This window comes from Dermacentor albipictus, chromosome 4 (assembly GCF_038994185.2).
Source record: "Dermacentor albipictus isolate Rhodes 1998 colony chromosome 4, USDA_Dalb.pri_finalv2, whole genome shotgun sequence".
In the NCBI taxonomy this organism is placed as follows: Eukaryota; Metazoa; Arthropoda; class Arachnida; order Ixodida; family Ixodidae; genus Dermacentor; species Dermacentor albipictus.
The window spans coordinates 85,562,997-85,584,061 of record NC_091824.1 but is presented as its reverse complement, the minus strand read 5'-3'; the positions used below and the strand labels follow the sequence as shown (position 1 = coordinate 85,584,061).

Genomic DNA, 21,065 nt, shown 5'->3' with positions numbered 1-21,065 from the left:
CACTCCTTTAGCTCACATCTAGAATGTCCAGATATTCCTGGTACAAGGATTTCAAGGTTTGCTTTATGTACAAGCAGCCAAGGAAGCGACATCTGCCGCACGGGCACAAGTGACTACATTAAATGCTCAATGACTTAAGCTTCGATACTATTTGTGTGGCACTGCACGGGTAAAATGTTGTATGTCCCAATGCCATTTGCTATTTAACAGCCACAATTCACTCAATCATATGTGCACTTTCAGCACTGCTGCAGGATGGTGCACACATTTCTTTTGTAAAGTAGCCTTTTCCAGGTAACTGGATAAGTCTGCATGTCTTTTAGCTGCACGTATCAAGTCTAAAGGCAGTAACTCCGAGGCCTGTAAGCGAGAGTACCTTGCAATCAGTTGCCCTCGGCCACCTGTATAAATAACGCATTTCTACTAAGACTGAAGGCATTTTAACCTGTTTACAGTTCTTGTTGTAACATTATTTTGTCAAAGGTTGTATACGGATGTGTGGCAGTGGTTTTGAAGATGCGACATTAAGCAACATAATCACTAAACATTTAACATTAGTTCTTATGCCACTATTTCAGGATAAACAGAGCAACAAAAATCCGCTGGCATAATGTCAGCTATAAAAAAAGGTTTGTTTTTTAACAATGGAAAGTATGAATCTTAGCAATTGCTGTATTTACCCGAGAAAATCCTGCCCTCATTTAAAGCTTGCAGCACTTCCCACTTGGGAGCTAAAAAACGTGGGAGGGGAGAAGAGGAATCCACTAAAGAGCACTCAAATGCACATCTGCACCACAGCAGGCTAAGTTCAGCGACAGCAACCAAGAACAAAGTTTCTCAGTTTTAAAGAACGATGTGCCAAACTATCCAACAAGCAAATTCTTTAGCATAGTATCCAGTGGTTGCACATGCAGTGTTGGAACATAGCCAAAATTCGGGCTCATCATGCAAGCCCAGTAGGCCAAATTTTTGACGGGAAGGGGGGGGGGGGGGGGTAGTGCATGTCTTACACACAGGTATGGTACTTTACTGACAGACACTGATTCCTTATCAATAGTGAAGTCCTTTTAGTTCAGAAATCTATATAAGGTTGAACACAAGGTTGGGCATAGAAGGCCTAATGAAGTCATTAAACGATTCAATCGGGTAAGCAGAGCAAACACACAGCTTACTCCTCTTGTCTACCAACCAGGTGAGGGCAAGTAGCAGTTGAACCTTGCTATAGCGAACCCTGTTTATAATTACTTAAATCCAACATTTGGTTTGTTGGCACTTCATTCCAGGAAATTTCCATGACAAAGCTAAAGCTGAGAGGCTGCCCTGTAATTGTCATGTTTAGCCTTTTAGCTTAAATTCAGACTTCAGTACTAAAAGTGCAAGCGTCACCTACAGGCTGCATTTAGCACTAGGATGACAAATCACATGTTCATACAACTCAAGTTACAGTTACATACACTTAGAGTGTATGGTTCACAATGTTAACTTCGCAATAATGGATTTTTGCATTAGAGGAAACTTGCGACCAGACACCTTCTCTATGCATAAATTTGTCTACTTGCGTTGCGATTTGCTGCAAGTCGGTTCAACTGCATGATCTCGCACCAGCAGGTAAGCTGGTAACAAAGAAAAAAATGGAAAAATTCACTGCGGAACACTCTCATTCACAAGACTGTTGCCCCTTGATTTCCATCACATAAATTCTGGGAGCTGTATGTGAGACGCAACAGAGTTGACTTAGTGTAGTGCAGCCCTTTCAAGACCAACGACACAGGTTCGTCAGCAGTTCAATCACCACAAGCACGAAAATTAGCTCGAACACTCACTTCCTTTTCATCTCTCTCTCTCTCTCTTTCTCTCTCTTAGTGGGCCCCATGACAGAGTCGCTGTACAGTGTGACAACACCTCGATGCACCTTGCCAACACGAAAAAACTCCATACTTGGCAAGGCAGTGTACTAGACAACACCCACAACTGCTTCCCACAGCAACACTAGCCTACTCCAATGCGAAATATCACAAGTGGCATCGTGTGACATGGTCAGCTGCTATGTAGAAAGCACACAAAATGGTGAAGAAAAAAAATGGGGGGGGGGAGGTAAGGGAAGCTGAAAGGGACAACAAACCACAGGCAGGCATCACTGGAACTGCCAGAAGAACAGTGTTCAACACCTAGATGTAATGCACACACGTATACACACACTACTTAAGGAAAAAAAAAAGAAAAAAGAAGCACACTGTATAAAAGACAAGCAAGCACACATTACTAAAGAGTGAACAACACCCGGAGGTATAATTGTCTATGCAAGCTCAAACCAATGGTTTTGTTCTTGTTAGCAGAACACGTTGTCCCCCGGGAAACCTCCCACCAAATATGGACCCCGTGACTCTTGGTTGTGAAGAGAAAAAAAAAATATATATTGGAAGCACACTTGGAAGATACAGGAACAAGCAAAATAATAATAAAAAAAGGACACTTAAAGGGTGTAGAACCAAGCACAGCAATGGCAACTTGCACAGCAAGCAACTGGGTGAATAGATTTAAGGGCAAGCAATTCACATCACATCCTTCATTGACGCAAACCCTGGCCAGCAGGCAACCTACAATGCATGTGGACTGAATTTCACAAGCAATGGTGAAAACCAATGTTGGACATCAATATAATGCTGGAAGTATAAAGACTTCTGGTAGGCATCCAAGACAGGCTAATGGCAACCTAAGTGCGCTTGCTGTACAATCTTCCAATTGCTTGGCTTATTTCGAGAGTACGAAGAGAGTACTCCCCATCTAGCTCACACCTTACAGCTAGTGAATTCAGGTGACTTGCACTTAATGACTAACGCAGACACAAAAACACAGTGCAAAATGGGCACAACACTGCGCTGTATTTCTGTGTGCACTGTGGTAATCCCTGGCTAACCAAAAATGAAGAGACAGAAGTGCAACGCTTTTCCTGACATCGTTACATTAGTGTATGCTATAGATGACGCACACAAAAATATTCATATAGCAGTTATAAATCTTGTCATAAACTGGTGAATTTACATGTAACGTAATGAAGCGACTTCGCATGGAGCTCAAAAATGGATGGTTGCTTTCGCCCCATCTATGCGAAGTCACTTCATCGCATATTCAAGAATACGTAAGCTGTTTTAGCGGTGACAATTTTCCCTTTCATGTGTTGTGCACAAGGTTCACATATGTGCACCGTAATGTCAAATTCGTTGTCCTCGTCAGTTACAAGATTTATAATCGCTACACTATTTACTTAACCGGTCCAGATGGTTCTCCATCGCATTCTTGAGTACAACAAAACAATATTGGAGGGCTCTACAAATTTTGATTGCTTGGTGCTCTCCAATGTGCACCCATGTTTGGAAATGGCTGTTTCAGTATTCCGCCCCTACCGAAATGTTGGCAAAACAGCTGGGTATCGAACCCGCATCCTTGTGCCCTGCACATGAACGCCATAGCTACTAACTATGAAGGAAAACTAATTATAATGCTTAGTGCGATGGGAAAATGATGGATGGATAACAGTATCTACTCCTTTGCTTGTCTCGGCAGCTTGTTAAATGGCCATCTCAAAAAGTTTGGATGTCAGCCTCCACAGAAGACAGTAGTCGACACGACACATGAGTTTGCAGCACACTGTCGCAAATCTGTTGCACCAGGTTTCAAGTGACTATGCAATTGGCAGACAGTGCACAAGCAATTCACCTTGGTGGCCACTCAACGACCCAAGCAACTCTTATCCACAATGTTTCGACAAACGTAAACAGCGCACATGGAGATGCAGCCACAAGAAATAATCAGCTATAAGGTATTTCGGGGCAAACAGGAAAACGGTAAAGTGGCTCTCAAGTATTGCACACACACAGTTGCAGCACAACGGAAAAAGAAAAGGAGAAAAAGGATCTCCCAAAAAACTGGTCACCGCCAATACAGACTCATGAAAAACTAAACCCCCACGTAAAAGAAAGGAGCTTCTTTTGATTTCAGAACAGCAAACTGTCCCCAGAGAAATGATCAACGTAATAGCGCATACTGGAAACGGCCGAGCCTGCATCCAGGTATCGGTAATTGACTAGGTATGCATGCACTTGGTGCACACTAGATTAACAATTTCAAAACAGCGTCTGGACTCAGTCCCACCTTGGTGCAACTGCCCAAGTAAATTCTACTAGCTACCAGCCTAGACCAGTTCCAATGTTCTCACGCTGGAAAGTTCATCGTCAACCGTTTAATTCCACACGGTCAGAAACCAGCATACACACAAACTTGCAGAACTGGCATACCGCAAACGGAAGCTGTGTGCAAGAAGCAGAAGCCGCACAATGAGAACAAATGTGGTGTCTCCTAGTAAATCTGTCTGCAACAATGCATGCCAGCTATTTGGACAAGTAAGTGTTAACCGAAGCACCTCTATCAATGCTACGAAGTCCCGGGTTCTTTTTCTATCTAACCCCCCCCCTAATAGTAGACTACTTATGCTGCCAGCTTCGCCCAGTTCACTCTGCTCAAATTGGCATGCTCAGGCACGAAAAAGAACTGCATGGTTTCCCATCATACAGCAAAACGTAGAGTATAATTGCAGATTTTGCTGTACAGCTGCTGCTGTAAGACTACCGAGACAAAACAACCTAAGGAATACTGGTAGCTCTTTGCTGTCAATAATGTGTAGGTGTTGAATGTTGCGCATACCTTCCAAAACTGTTTCAATAACTGCTTGCTATAAATGTACAAGGGCTACACAGTTAACATAGCTGCAAAGCAACAAGCAGGGTAAGGTGAACTTACTTTCCGAGAAAGCCATATGGGTTTCTTTTGTATAGCCTTGTGCTGCAGTCGGGTGGATCACAAATTTTTCCCTTTCATATTCCACTGCTGACATAGGCACTGTATATGCAAAACTGAAAGGTTTCCTCATGGCTACTGCTTGCAGTCAATACTGAAATATGCATTCGAGCAGAGCGAATTATTCATGCCTTGCTAAAACTGTCTAATTTCCAAAGCTTAATGCGCACACTATAGCAACCATAACTGTAAAAGTACAGAAAGGTAGTTAAACCTACACTCTTATGAAGGTAGTATTTACATAAAGCAGCATATTTTTACATTTAAAGGCAACACGTGTTATCATCCAGGACCTTTACAACAGCACCACACCATGGGCACCGCCATATCTTCTCACATCACAGCGCCTGCCACTGGGCCCCTACCGATCGATGTTTGCTTGCTTGTTTACAAAGGCCACGGCGGCCTCGGGCACGACTTAGACGGCCACTTTTTTGGCCACCATGGTGAGCAGTGAGTGGGTAGACAACATAAGACTTTGGCCAAAGCTGCAGACACAGTGCAAATGTACCCTTGGTTTATTCATTGTCTGTGCTGAAGGTGACGAATGTAGCAGCCCGACGTTTGCTTTTGCCCTTTATATTCTAGTCTTACCAGTGGTAGATTTGTAGGGCTGTTACAGCTGTGCGCCTTCTGTAGTCAACTGTATGTGTAATTTCATTTGGAAATGGGCATGAGTGTCACTAGCAAAAAAATGCGTTCGTGATCTGCTCCCACAATTGGTGGTCGATTCAGACTGTGTAATTCTTGTCGCCAACGCTGCTGATCAGATAACTTGGGAAAGGTTACCTGATGACCTACAGTGCAGATTAAAATGTATTCGCATCCACATGAACAAAAGTGCTGCAATTCACTCGCTCACTCGCTGTTTAATTTCCAGCACAGGAAGAAAACTTGCAGTGCATGCCCATCTATTTTTTTCACATTTGACTTTGCTGTAACAGAAGGGGTGAAGTTGCTGAAGTATGTCAGTTACGCTTGTACAGGGCGGACATAAAGATGACTTGCATGCTCACTAAAGCTCAACATTTTGTGAAATTTTGTGCGAGCGGTGGCAGAAATGCTGCATTGTTGCTGCAGGTGGTGTTAGCCTGGCAGTCGTTGATGGTTGGCTATTCAGCACTGGCGATAAGAGCTTGTTGTACTGGCCTTGCAGAAACGCGTGCATGACAAACAGTCGTAAATACAGGTACTTCTTGTGCAGCTGAGGCAGATGAAGCTCGTACGCGGTCTCTTTTTGCACAGGACAACCTTTTGGCTAGCTGGTCTAACATGTTGACTGCAAAACTAAGGTTGAATTAATTACACCAAGACACATAGAACAGACGAGGACAAGAGTTACTATCAACTGTTTATTCCCTTATTCCCGTGGGTGTTGACAGGAATGAGCAGTTGGTAGTAGCACTTCTCCTCATCTGTTCCTTGTGCAACTTATTTGCATTTAGTTTTCCAGTCAGCTTCCCACCATCATGTTTCTGCCTCTGTTATTTCACTTCATGATAGAGGATATCCCGTCTTTCCGCTGCTCTTTCACATTTTAAACAACAGTAGCACTAAACGATTCCTGGACCCTCAACGAAATGTTGCTGGAGCGACAGCTGATGCCTGCTCGCTCTCGGTTCAGAATGCTTGGAATAGCGGTGAGTTGGTGGCGGCCCCTGGTGCACGGACTGCTCATTATAGAATGTCTATAGTAACAACCATGCTGGTGCTGATGCTTTGGTCACATTCCATAAGGCCTAGAGGTAACATCCATAGATATGATGTCTGAACATGACAGCCATGACACGATTTCCAGCTCCCTCAATCTCTCCCATTACGTGCACTGCACAAAAAGCATGGCGTTCGCGATTGGTGTCTTACTCCGAGGAGCCACCATTGAGAAGTGCGATTTGGATGCCACCTATCAGAGTAAAATTGCCAGGAGCAATTTATAGGTAGCTGAAGTGCCAGGCATTCATTAAGTTATAACACATACAACATGCCACCTGGTGCCACAGTCCATCTGTAGGCTGCTCCTGTAAATTTTGCTCTCATCAAAGTTACCTCTGACCTAAGACAACATAACCGCAAAATCAACACTACCACAGCTGCAACTACCATTTAGGGTAATGGTGCACACATTAACTTTAAACAATAAAACTTGCACCTTTATGAAGTTTTTCACGACAAAAGTAGAGTTCAAGTGAACTAATGTAGTCGGTACACGCTTGGCGAGTGGACAACCTCAAGTTTGCCTTCCTAATCAAAACTAACACTGCCAACCAATGCCTACAAGAAGGAAAGAGCACTCGAAGTCCCAATTACACCACTTCTTTAGTAAGCCAGTAACTTTAGCATGGGCAAAAAAATCTGGACAGCAAAGCTACTTGAACCATATTAGCAGGAAGCAACTTACTGCGCAATGTGATCACACAAACAGCACTACCTTGATGAACAGTCACATTCCCATCTAGAAATGCGTCTTAGTTCATAAGGCTAGCAATACAGCGGCTCACCACTTGCCACAGGAAACTAAAAAGCACAAGGAAGTTTTGCGACGACTGCAGCAAGAGCTCAAGCCTGCAGTACAGCGACCGTGCCTGCGCGGAAGCAATCTCAACGGCGGAGAACAGAAAAACAATGGCACGAGGCAACAAATTCTCCCAGCACTGTACAAGAAAATGAAAGTATGCCCAAAAAAACTAACGATCACAGCACAGAGTCCCCAAGTTCAGCATGGAGCCGAACCTATACCGAACACAACGCCTTGAAAATGACTAAGTTCCAAAAGGTGCTTCCACCAACTGCTCTACCAAAGCAATGAAAAGATATTAAAAACAGAAAGCAGATTACAAGAAACTGTTTCTTGCAGATGGTGCCAAAGCACACTGACACTCCATCGCCAAACTTTTGCAGCACCTGCCATCACATTTTGTTGCCCAGCAACTGTATTACAAAGAATTCTTTTCCATCGATTCTATACATTAATCCTCTGAGGCCTGAGAAAGATTGTTCAGTATACATTGTTGCCAGAGTTGTTAAATTGTAGATAAAGTAGTTGAATCACTGAACATAAATGAATCATGGTTGAATCAACGGACAAACATCCTTTTTGGGTCCATGGTAAGCCTCCTTTTGTCTTGCTGCACACCAAGTGCAGCAAGAAACGAAATTAATATTAACAGTTTCTAGCATGGTAAACTCTTTGACGAGGGTTGATTAGTATAGTAGACTTCTGTTAATTCAACTCCAGTTAATTCAATACCAACAGAAGGTCCTGGCCGGTGCCCATGCCTGCATTTCTATGGGCCCAAACTTCCATAATTTCAATACTAAAATTGGCCTTTGCCAGGTAATTCGAACTTGACCAGTCGGTACACACGCACCTGGCCCCTATGTTAAACCAAGTCTCAGCCTATTTAGTGGCAGGGTCTGTCTCAGCGGGGCTTAAGAGACACTGAATGTGTTGAGCACATGTTATCTCCATCAAAAATGCCTATTCTGAGTCTACCTTAAAGAAGATTTTCAAGAAATAACCGTAGCTCACAATGTCTGATTACGGTATTTACCCGATTATAATACACACCTTTTTATTTTTTTTAGAAAACTGGAGCGAAAACTGCCTGCACGATGCAATTGCACATGAAACCAAAACTGCCTTCGCAACACGCCAGTGTAAAAATCATCACCAGAATAAATTGTCCATTACCCTGCAGGAAGCTTAGGGAGGATCATAGTCGCCTCTCCAACCACTGCAATAGACTTGCACATTTGACAAAAGCAGCCACAAAAAAGTGCGCATGACTGCCGAACCAAAATCCCTGGTTGCATTTCATTAGCATAGGCAGCTGCATAACCTGTGAGCCCCAGAGCTGCTGCATGCATACATTAATAGCAGCACACTGCAACCTCCCCCTTGAATATTCATTCTTGAAAACAAATGGACCTAAAATGACCTACACCTCTTGCCTCCTATGCTCCAAGCCAGAAGAACATGAGCCACTGTTCTACTGCACATGGCATATAGGCCCGTGCAACTCGCAAACAAAGACAAGTGCACTCGTAAATGACTTGAAGAAAGAACCCTGGGGCCATATTTTGTAAGGATTATTTCCTTCAGATAATTGCTTTTCCTCCGTTGTGCCCAGTATCACATCCAAACAAACATGACTTGTTAAAGCACGGGTAGGCCTGTGACAAGTACACAGAGTGGCTGATCATGGCATAAATGGCGTGTGAAGGCGAGTGTGACAGCCAGGAACAAAGAAGTGAAAAGAATGGGTTCGGAGAAGAATCGTTACTAAATCTGGCACTGGACACGAGGTTACTTAGCGTAACATGTCAAAGCTAAGACACCATAGGGGGGAAAAAAAATGGACATGCACATACAGCAGTGTTTGTAAGCTTGACCTAAAGTATGGCACAGTAGAGGAGCACATATAAAGAGCCAAGAAACCCTAGGAAATAAAATAATACATGATTGACTCATTAAAGGCTGCATTACATCCCGCGGGTCAGTGATAATCGACAAGGAATCAAATGAAGGTCTGAAACTACGGCATCAGTGGAGAAAGAACAAGCCACACAAAAAACCATAGCGCTCACAATGCTACAAAAAGCAGGTTTCAAGAAAGTAGCAAGCAGGTTTTTGGGATGATAAGCAGCGAGCCCACCAAAAATGCTGAATGACATTACTGCTTGCAAAATGCTTTCATTAGAGGGTTTTAGCTTGTCCAGTAATCCAGTAAACGCAGGCAGACTGGGCGTTTTACCGAATGGACGAGAGGCATGAACAGGAGCGACTTGACAGGTGGCGTTACCTGGTGGCACAGAGCTGAACCAGACCAACATAGAGCTAACATTGCATCAACCAAGTGTACTCTACTTCGCTGCTGGGGTAAATTTTCGGCAGCAGTGAATTGTGACACAATTATGCAAAAAGTTAGATCAGCAGCGAAAAAGAATACACTTGGTTACTGCAACATTAGCTCTGTCTCTGTATGGTTGAGCTCTGTGCCGCCAGATGACTGCACCGCTCCAACCAATCATGTTCAGGCCTCCACTCAACCAGTAAAACACCCAGTTTACCTCCATTTACCGAAATATTGGGCAAGCTAAAACTCTATTGCCTTGCCTGCCATGACAGCGCGACATTCTCTCACTGTGGAGTCTTCACCCACGTTTCGCAACAGTATGGCATACATTGCCCGACCATAATCCTCAATTCCAGGATCACCTCAAATTCTCGGCAGTCCTTTCCCTCCAAGCAAAAGCAGCACTCACAAATGCTACAAGAGAATGGAGTAATGCAGGTGAGGCATGTTGGCAACACCTTTACAGAAAAGGGGTTACATTCTCATTTACAACTGTCAGTGAATGTACACAGTAACGGGAGGGAAATGGAGGAGCTATAGTATATACCCTGTTTCATCAAAATGAGTGTAGTATACCCCCTCAGTCTCACTGTGTGCATCACATTACACTGTAAACAAAAACTTGTGATATTACAAAGGAATGACATTGCTTACCACAAAGACTTCCCTTTTTAGGAGTGTTTGTGCAAACATGACATTTATAACCTACAGGTCAAATGATGCGCTTCCTGCAAGATTGTGATCAGTACAATGTTTCTGTAACTTTTAGCTTGCACCATAATCAGTCCTTTAGCAGTTAAGAAGCTAACCAAGAACAGGTCGCAGGCCAGAAGTATGCTGCACATTTGTTGCACACTAACCCGAATAAGCTGTGCAGAGGCAATTTTGAACAGGGACAAGGTCTCTCTGTCACTGCTCTCGGTGTCCCAGAAACGACACACAAAGGAACAACCTTGACTCCATGACCTTGCAAATGATAGCTGGAACATTTTTGAAGAAAGAAAAACACAAACACGCATGGTAAACTTGTTTCCCGACACCTTGGAACTTCAATCCTGGCTCCCAATGCAGAAAAACAAGCACACGCGGCTCAGAACCAAAGCTTGCTTAAACGCGCTCCCAAGGGGCGACACATATCAGCACCAGCCTGCACAAGCCTCCGAATGCAAACGAAGCACCCCCTCCAAAAAATGTGTTTTGATGAAAACAGTGCTAGGCGCTGCGACATCCTGGGACCACTGCCCTTCTAGGGAAGTTTCGTGACAACTAAACGCAGGTGTAACAAGTCGAACCAGTGCGCACACACACAGGCACACAAAAGGAGGACGGGGGGGGGGGGGTGAGAGGGGGGGCAAGCTGAATGCCAACAGAACCAGGGCTCTCCCGCAGAGCAGCCGCATTCAACACCCTTGCAATTTTGATCAGTTAAAAAGAGGGCTTCTCAGAATTCCCCATTGAGAAATTTTCTTGCAGCATAATTTTCATGCACTCGCACACACACAAAAAGAAAAGTGCAGTCATACACGAGGGGCATGGGCGGCTTTTAAAACTGAGAAATCTTACACAGTACGCAAGTTAACTATACCATCTAAAGTCCAGCCTTTGTTGTGGATTCTCTCCCAGCTGGTCAGGCTCACGAGTCAAAAGCTGTACCGGATGCACGCATTGTGACATAACAGCAAGCAAGGAAAAAAAAATGCTACTAGCAAAGATCTAACAATAATCCTCAATAATATAACCACAGGCAAGTGTTACGACATCCTAGAATTAACCGGTTAGGCAGACAAGAAGAAAATGGCAGTTGCGGGTACTACAATATGGTGCGGCAGAAAATGGGGAGTCAAGCACCGCTTCCACATTATTCACCCAAAAGGACACACTAAATCATAAAAAGCAAAAGGCTACTCAACAATTACAACATGTGCAAGTATCAACGAGCAATGACGTGGGCACAGAACAACACGTTCTCAAGTATTAACATATCAAAATCTCGATTTGGCCATCTTAAGAACCACGACATCATTTAACATAACCACGTGCTGCCCAGAAATTCCTCGTGTATTTGTCTCAGCTGCAAGAAGAGGAAAACATTGATTCAGTGATGTGAAACTGCAACAACTTTTCTTAAGTTTAACTATACTCACTAATATTTTGAGAAGCATTGCACACTTTTGTCAATGACAAGAAAGCCTTCATGCCTATAGTTACAAAAAAATAAGATAATGCATGAACAAAGACAAAAAGCACAAGCTTTCATTTTTTTGTTTCTCAGTTTACACTCCTACAATTCTGTCTTTCAGCTTTTTGCTGCTACCGGATCTGGCCTGTTCACAAAGCAGCCACAATATCGGGCCCCTCATCGAACAGCTCCTCGAACGTATGGGAAACTCAAAATAATGTGATTGCACAAATCTAGTTCTCCATTTAAGTAGCCCCACACTCACTAACCAGAAAAACGATAATGCTCGTTCAGGAAACAACAGAGCAAATATGCCAAAGGTGATGCAATGCTTGCAATCACCACCTCCTCTCCCTATTATGGAATAGTGTGTGCGTGGAAATGATGTCTAATGGCCAAACCACACATATGCTTGCCAGTGTGCGAAAGCTTGTGCAGGCGCCGCACCTATATATGCGCAGATGGTGCGAGACCGATTGTATGCATCCGTGTGCAGCACAAGCAATGATATTTGTTCCAGAGGGATAACAGGCCCTGGCTGCCTTGCATTTCCACGTGCCTCGATTCCATGTGGTACAATCAACACTTGGTGAGGCAGATTTCTGTCAGGCAAGAATGTGCTTTTCCTTGACTTTTTGTGCTGGTCTACAGCTCTAAAAATAAAACAATTGAATTTATCAGTATTTCAGCATTTTGAAGCACGGTGAATAACAAAGTACAAGATTTGTCAAAACAGCTATGATTGAGCCAAGTGGGCACACGCGTCTCTTGTAGATGCAAACCGCGATTCCTCGCAAGGCACAAGCTAGCACAGGCCAGCAAGCAGACTGGTGGTCTGGGCTTAAGAGTTCACTGCCTCGAGCATTTGCATGACAATCGTAACAGTGTTACATTGCCCCCATGCCAGTAACTATCATGTGAGGCATGTTTTCCCATTCACGCAGCTTCTACAGCAATTGCTAGCCAAAAGAAAAACAGTGGGTCCACCCCTGCCCCACCGGTGAGCAGAAAAGCGACAAATGCTGCGCTTACAAAAAACCGCCTCTTACCGCCCCTCTAACAACGCAACAGGCACACACGAGAGAGTGAAGAAAAAAAAAAACAACTGCAAAACCACACACGCACACACGCACACACACGCCTGAGACAGGACGCACCGCTAACCGCTACGTCGGGAAGAGGCGACAGGAGGAGTTCACGACATGGAACTGCAGGGCATCCGGGGCGACCCCATTTGGGTGAGGACACGGTCGAGCCACTGCAGGGGGCCGTTGAGGTGAAGCTCGACCCAGCATGGGGTGGAGGTGACTGTCTGACGCCGGTACTCGGCACCCCAGCCCTTCACAAAGCTCATGCGGATGGTACACATGCGTGTGAGCTGGTACACCGCCTCGAAGCCCCGAGACACCGACGTTGTCAGCAGGGCCGCAAACTCCTGGTTGTTGAAGATCTTCAGGTTGCAGCCTGGGAGAGGGAGGGCCAAGAGAAGAACAGGAAAACAGGGTAATTTTTCTGCTGCTGCTTGCACTACTAAAGTAAAAGCTTAATTCACAACTCGTTAATAGGAAAATTTTGGATAATTCAAAGTAGCCTCTGCGGTCCGTCCAACAATGTATTGAAAGCAATATGTAATGCATCCCGCTAATTCATACTGAAATCCGCACCACCAGTGATCATCCAAACTCCGTGTCATCGTGGTTGGGGAGAACGCTAGTGCGCGGGAACATGTTGGCAATGCTGGCGTCACAGCACAGGCCACGCAGCTTTGCTCTTTCCATCTGCGACCTTTTGTTTAGGCCCGACTGGAGAGAGGCGCTTGCGCCTTTGCCAGGCATGGCCAAGACCTCTATTGCAGGTCGGTTCTCTCCCTCTCTTAAGACCTTCAAGAAAGAAGATACAGATTAGGGGTACACAAGCCATTGGGGGGACGTAACCCGAATGCGGGGTGTGTGTGTGCGGGCGTGTGCATTTTTTCTTTCTTTTTTCATGTTACATCTTGGGGGCTATGCTCTTTCTCTACGAGGAGATCTGTCTGCCAAGCACAGGTAATCAGTGCACTGTCACACTGTGCATAGTCTTCAAAGTATTGCTATCGGCCTCCAGCTGATGACAGATCTCTGTCCACATCGCGAAGTCTATCATCTCGTCGCGCTGTTCTTCAGGCTCGCATTCATTGCTCAGGGGGGAAAGGCCAGATTTCTGCCAGCAGTTTCTAATGGCAGCCGGAGTTACTGACCACCAGGAGCCTGTCACCATCTCAGCCGCCTGCCTGATGGGGGCATTGCTGCCAACGCTCAGATTAATCAAAATCCGCTGAACCAGCCGCCGTCGGTACTCCACCTTCAAGTTTTTAATGATGCCCAAGTTGAGCGGTTGAAGCAAAGCCGTGCAATCGCTGCCGTCGCTGCCTCTTGGTCGGCATCCGGTCGGTCGAAATCGTGTAAGCCATCCACTGCTTGCTTCGAAGCTGCGAACGTCCAGATAAAAAGCAAATTCCTTCGCTTTGCCCTGTATCATCGGTCCGGACACTGGAATGTTTTGAGATCGTACGTCGCAAAGCCATACCACAATGGCACCGTCCACTTCTTTGAAGTACCCCATGCAGAGTCGTTTCCTGGCAGGGTTCATCGAAGTTTCTCCTTCAAGCTTCGATCTTTGTTTTTCACAATTGTTGACAACATCGACGGTGCAATTCCATAGTCCTTTGCAACGTACATTTGCTTTTGACCATTGTCCAGGCACTGAAGGATTTCCAGCTTGTCCGAGAGAGACAAGTGCTTCCGTTTTGTGGCACTCATCCCGAAAGTGGGCGCGCGAATTGCTGTTGTTATTTAAAACTAGAAGGCTGACAGGAGACAATGAAAAACACACCACGTGGGTCGTTTGTGTGCACACGCAGAACCGACGAGACTGGAAAGAAAGAGAGGACGATCATGCCACGACTAGCTGGTCGGAAAAAACACCATGTGGTTTGTGGTGTGACAGATCGCCGCTTTGCCCCAGGGGCACTGTAGCAGCGGTTTGATTAAGGCGGGCATCAGTTGCGCCTGCAGTGCAGGGCGCAAAACTTCGTTGAACTGATTGTAAAAATAAGCCTTGAACCTCCGAGCGAGTTCGTTAAACTAAAATACTGACTGTTCTGAAATTCGTTTAAGTGAAACATTTTTGCATAGAATTTATAAGAAAACTGCCGGGGATTTTTAAAAAGTTTGTTATCCTGAAATACAGTAAAAACTGGACTATAGGTCGGACCGGAATATAGGTCGATACCCCAACTAACGAATTCTAAAAATGAAAAAAATCTTTTTCAATGGCAAAAGACACCCTTACCTTGGAACCAATGCGACTCATGCACAATGGTGACAGTATTTATTTAAATGCTGCTCGCATGTGCACCCGGCCAATTTTTAACAGTATCGCGCGACCATCGACCCGCGTGCTTGGCAGCACCTTATTAACGGCACTGAGTGGTGAAACAAGCGAGATACACGCATGCGTACACATGCGCTTACTTTCGCTATTTTGCCGCTCCGTGCCGTAATGATAAGGTGCTGACAAACACGAGGGTCGATGGTCACGCAATACTGTTAAATATTGGCCAGGTGTACAGTACACAGAAGGGTATGAAGTGCGCAAGCACTACTCAGAATCAGAGCAATGCCTTTGATCAAAGTCATCCGAACTAGAGTCGGATGACGAGTGCTTCTCGCTGCTCAGTCCAGAGGCGCGCGCGATCTCTACTGCTTTCAAACGGATGCATTCGGCAGTCAAAGGCAGCGATCTTACAAGCATCTCCAGGACAAACTCCGCAACCTTGTCTTCCAGTTCTGCGGTCCACCCACGAAATGACGTTTTCTGCTGGTTTGCTGCTTCTGCCTCCACCAGTACCGAATGCTCTTTTCGGATACTCCAAATGCGTGCTGTGCCGCGAGGTTGCCGTGGGCTTCCGCACACTCAATCGCCTTTTTCTTGAAGGCGATGGTGAATTGCCATCGGCTTCCACTCATATTGAAACAAAATGTGAAAAAGCAGCCTTTAACCAATATAACTTTGTGACAATGTAAATGCAAATTGGCGGTGCCACAATGTCGCCCCGCCGCGCTGCTGCTGATGGCGGCTCTTTACTTCATCCGCCCATTGTTGCAAGACTTCCATAGTTTTTCCGGTATATAAGACGAGGGTCGACTTTTCGCAATGGTTTTTTGAAAAAAAGTTCGACTTATATTCCGGTTTTTATGGTATTTGATAAACTGACGTTCGTACAACTGAGAGTTTACTGTAGCTTGTCCACATTGGACAAGCTAATTAATAACAAGAAGTAGTGTCTGCATTGCACTCATCAACGACGGCACCCTCAGAGTCACGAAAACCAATCTCGAAGCCCATAGGCAAAGTGCGTTATGGCTGTCGGGTTTTGAACACCTCTTGGTTGGTTTAGTCGTATATGCTTCTCATTTATAACAAATTTAGCAAATGTGAAATTTCACTGGCAGTGGGCTTTTAATTTCCTTACAGGCTATATTGCCAGATTCCAAACCTGTAACAGACCACAGCAGCTGCATAGGGAGCTTGAGGGCTCACCTGGAGGTATCTTGCACACCGTAGCAGGGTGCCATCCGTACCGCTGGTTGCAGTTGGGGCTTTGCACAAAGATGCTGCTGTCGCTCAGGCACTCTGCAAACACTTCACCACCAATGTAGTACAAGCGCACGCCACGCCCTGAAAAAGATTAAGGAAACTGAATGGGTCTCTTGCACCTTCAACATCAACAAATGTAGACAGGAGTCAAACGGGCTCTTATCTGCTAACCTTAAAAACTTTACAATTCGCAAACATCCCACAAATACGACCATGAGAGGGGGCATAGTAGACATTTTTACAAAGTTTCACAACGTGTCTGTTGCTTGGTATAGTACAATTTTTGGATGGAATGTTTTATTTGCTGGTTCCCCGTAAGCACTGTATCAACGAGATTCCACTGTGCAGAACAGTACTCTATACAGTAAGAGATCAGGAAAAATGTCCAGCAAAATTTACACCTATCAACTTTTTCTCCTAAAAATATATTTCATCACAAAAAGAAATGCAATCAGAAGAAACACTTGAGCAGTGGCCAAGAGACGAGGTGTCGCTTGCAGCCATACCAAAATCATGACAGTGCGCAAGACTGTGCACAGAATATGCAAACAGCAACCTAAAGTGGAACTGCGACTGAAGGCAAAGAAAAAGGCAACTTATTAGTAAAGTAAAACCTAATTATAACAAAGTTGAAGGAGGAGCCAGAATTACTTAATCATAACCATTATTACATGTACTGAACATGAAGCTCTATGGAGATTTCAAGGAGAATTTCATTTACTTCGTTATACAGTCAATGCTCGTTACAACAGACCATAAAAATCTAAAGAAAAATGTTTGTTATATCCAAAGTCCACTCTATACAATATTAGGGCCACAGTATCTTGTGAAATGGTGGAACTTCACACATCCCATCATCATCAGCCTGGTTACGCCCACTGCAGGGCAAAGGCCTCTCTCATACTTCTCCAACTACGCCGGTCATGTACTAATAGTGGCCATGTTGTCCATGCAAACTTCTTAATCTCATCCGCCCACCTAACTTTCTGCCGCCCCCTGCTACGCTTCCCTTCCCTTGGAATCCAGTCCGTAACCCTTAATGACCATCGGTTATCTTCCCTCCTCATTACATGTCCTGCCCATGCCCATTTCTTTTTCTTGATTTCAACTAAGATGTCATTAACTCGCCTTTGTTCCCTCACCCAATCTGCTCTTTTCTTATCCCTTAACGTTACAGCCATCATTCTTCTTTCCATAGCTCGTCGCGTCGTCCTCAATTTGAGTAGAACCCTTTTCGTAAGCCCCCAGGTTTCTGCCCCATACGTGAGTACTGGTAAGACACAGCTGCTATATACTTTTCTCATGAGGGATAGCGACAACGTGCTGTTCATGATTTGAGAATGCCTGCCAAACGCACCCCAGCCCATTCTTATTCTTCTGGTTATTTCAGTCTCATGATCCGGATCCCCGGTCACTACCTGCCCTAAGTAGATGTATTCCCTTACCACTACCAGTACTTCGCTACATATCGTAAACTGCTGTTCTCTTTCGAGACTGGTAAACATTACTTTAGTTTTTTGCAGAATAATTTTGAGACCCACACTCCTGCTTTGCCTCTCCAGGTCAGTGAGCATGCATTGCAATTGGCCCCCTGAGTTACTAAGCAAGGCAATATCATAAGCCAATTGCAAGTTACTAAGATATTCTCCATTAACTCTTATACCGAATTCTTCCCACTCCAGGTCTCTGAATACCTCCTGTAAGCACGCTGTGAATAGCATTGGAGAGATTGTATCTCCCTGCCTGACGCCTTTCTTTATTGCGATTTTGTTTTCTTTATGGAGGACTACGGTGGCTGTGGAGCCGCTATAGATATCTTTCAGTATTTTTAGGTACAGCTCGTCTACACCCTGATTCCGTAATGCCTCCATGACTGCTGAGGTTTCGACAGAATCAAACGCTTTCTCGTAATCAATGAAAGCTACATATAAGGGTTGGTTATATTCCGCACATTTCTCTATCACCTGATTGATAGTGTGAATATGATCTATTGTTGAGTAGCCTTTACGGAATCCTGCCTGGTCCTTTGCTTGACAGAAGTCTAAGGTGTTCCTGATTCTATTTGCGATTACCTTAGTCAATAGTTTGTAGGCAACGGACAGTAAGCTGATCGGTCTATAATTTTTCAAGTCTTTGGCGTCCCCTTTCTTATGGATTAGGATTATGTTAGCGTTCTTCCAAGATTACGGTACGCTCGAGGTCATCACGCATTGGGTATACAGGGTGGCCAGTTTCTCTAGAACAATCTGCCGACCATCCTTCAACAAATCTGCTGTTACCTGATCTTCCCCAGCTGCCTTCCTCCTTTGCATAGCTCCCAAGGCTTCCTTTACTTCTTCCGGCGGTACCTGTGGGATTTCGAACTCCGCTAGACTATTCTCTCTTCCATTATCGTCGTGGTTGCCACTGGTACTGTATAAATCTCTATAGACTTGAACTATTTTATCCATCTCCCAAGTGGATCGTCCCAAATATGTCCTGCTTCAGTCCACTGTGTTGCTTTGCTAGCGAAAACCGTCTTCTGTTTTGCGCCAGTCCCGCATGCAAGTTTCGGGTACTCCGAACGCCCGTGATGCAGCTCGATTTCCATCCATCTCCACACACATGATCACTTTCCTTTTAAATGGGGCATCATGATTAACTCAGCACTTCATGCTGATAGAGCCATAGCCCTCTAGATAACTTCTGTGCCTGTCAAATGAATGCAAAACGGCGATCGTCTATGGAGGCGCCACTTACGTACGCTGAGCCAGCATGTTAAGCGTAGCAACAACCCTAACAGAGCGCTAGGCGATTATGGTACAGCACTGCCGCAGAGTAGCGGCAGCAGATGACCAAAGTTGTCTGCACTCTTCCCATAATAATGGTTCTGAGTGGCAGTTGCAGGCGGTTCAAATAGCGCGCCTGAGTGGAGTGACCTAGCTGGATACCCCAATGCAAGTGGCACCCCCCAGCGGAAGTTCCAACAGCGGCTGCTTTTTTTATTGCTTTGCTAATAATTCGGCAAGCAGAAGTATGCTGCTGCTCTTTTATTGATGCACACAGCATTTTTTTTGTCAGCAGTTAGCACCAAAACTGTAAACGTGTGCTCGAGACCACCCTATGTAAGTGGCACTACTGCCATAGTTCTGGCCACTTCCCATTGATTCGCCGTTCATCCAGCAAGCACAGAAGCTATCTAGGAGACTATGATAGAGCAAACACAGAAAACGGGAAGACAGACAGTGGACTAATGCCTAAGCACATGTACTATAGCACATGGAGGAAGCTACGGCAGCTAGGCTTGAAGCACGTACGAGGCGGCCATTTTGAAATGCTGATGGCGATATGGTAACGCAAATTTAGGGTCGTACTCGATTCTAATGTGCACGCAATTTTTTGGAGTCGTTTTTAGCGGAAAAAAGTGCATGTTAGATTTGAGTAAATACGGTACTACAACATCAGCAGAGTTTTAGCGTATATGCTATTCAGGTAAGCGCAGGCAGAAGTGGACTGGGCGTTTCACCGGGTGAGCAGAGGCACAAACGTGAACAACCACGTCGTGCACGGTGCAGCCACCTGGTAGCACAGAGCTCAACGATACAAACTCTGAGATAATATGGCAGTAACCAAGTGTATCCTGCTTTGCTTTTGGCGTAAATTTTCGACAGGAGTGTAATCGTGAACACGTCTTTTTAAATGTGGTTACAGCAATAGTAGCTCTGTGGCTAGTTAAGCTCTGCGCCACCAAGTGGCTGCACCATACAGGCTGCTCAGGCCACTCACGTTTACCCCCCGCCCCCTTCATCACAGCGGTAGTGGTATGGAGGGGCTTTAGTTTACGCCTCCGCCCATCCGCCAAAACACCCAGCTCGCACATGCTCGGTGTTGCGACACAATGCTCGCAACACATACTGCTTGGATGGCTTTAAATTCCGCCCTATCAAAATGCAGCAGCCATGCGTAAGATTTGATCTCGTGCCCTCTGGCTTAGTAGCACAACACCAAAGCCACTACGCCACCACAGGAGGGTGGCAGCAGTTTCATTGGAGGAATAGCATGAAACCCACCAATGTGTTTGCGGGTCTGTTCAACGACCGAGTTGCGGTTGACGTTGGACAGGAGACCGAGGCAGAACCGTTCCGAGCTCGAGGGGTCTGTGAAGCCGTCAACGGTGAGGGAGGGCTGTGAAGCGTGGAACGTCTCCCCAACCCGCGTGTTGAGCTCGTAGTACGAGATGGAGCACCAGAAAGCCGGCTCCGTGTACGTCACCGGCTGCACTTCTGCATAACAGTGGTGAGAGTTGTTTTCCGCACAGGATATCAACAGAATGTTTACCAATTCACACCACGCTGTAGAAATTATCTTAATGACAATTTGGCACAAATAGCACTGTCAAGTGCTATTTGTGCCACATTCAGTTTATCTGCCCTACACAAATTTCTTGTCTTCCTGTTTTTGCAGCCAGTTAAAGGTGCAACTTGTGAATACAGTAAAACCTCGTTAAACCGTACCCGCTTAAACAGTATTTTCGTTTTAAAAGTAGTAAAGTCAAATCC

General features: G+C 45.2%; 1 protein-coding gene across 4 annotated transcripts in view; it reads right to left on the bottom strand.

Moving 5' to 3' along the window:
- LOC135901160 (mothers against decapentaplegic homolog 3-like) overlaps positions 1 to 21,065 on the bottom strand; it is a 74,016-nt gene that overhangs the window by 21,468 nt on the left and 31,483 nt on the right. For 3 of the 4 annotated variants that reach the window (XM_065430819.1, XM_065430821.2, XM_065430822.2), the window contains exons 6-8: positions 20,577 to 20,789; positions 16,471 to 16,608; positions 13,047 to 13,353 (exon numbers count right to left, since the gene is read on the bottom strand). In XM_065430819.1, the coding sequence (XP_065286891.1) occupies positions 13,085 to 13,353; positions 16,471 to 16,608; positions 20,577 to 20,789 (620 nt within the window). In that variant the 3' untranslated portion in view covers positions 13,047 to 13,084. Of the gene's footprint in view, positions 1 to 10,570; positions 10,691 to 13,046; positions 13,354 to 16,470; positions 16,609 to 20,576; positions 20,790 to 21,065 lie in introns of those variants that run through there. The other variant, XM_065430820.2, reaches the window with a different exon arrangement.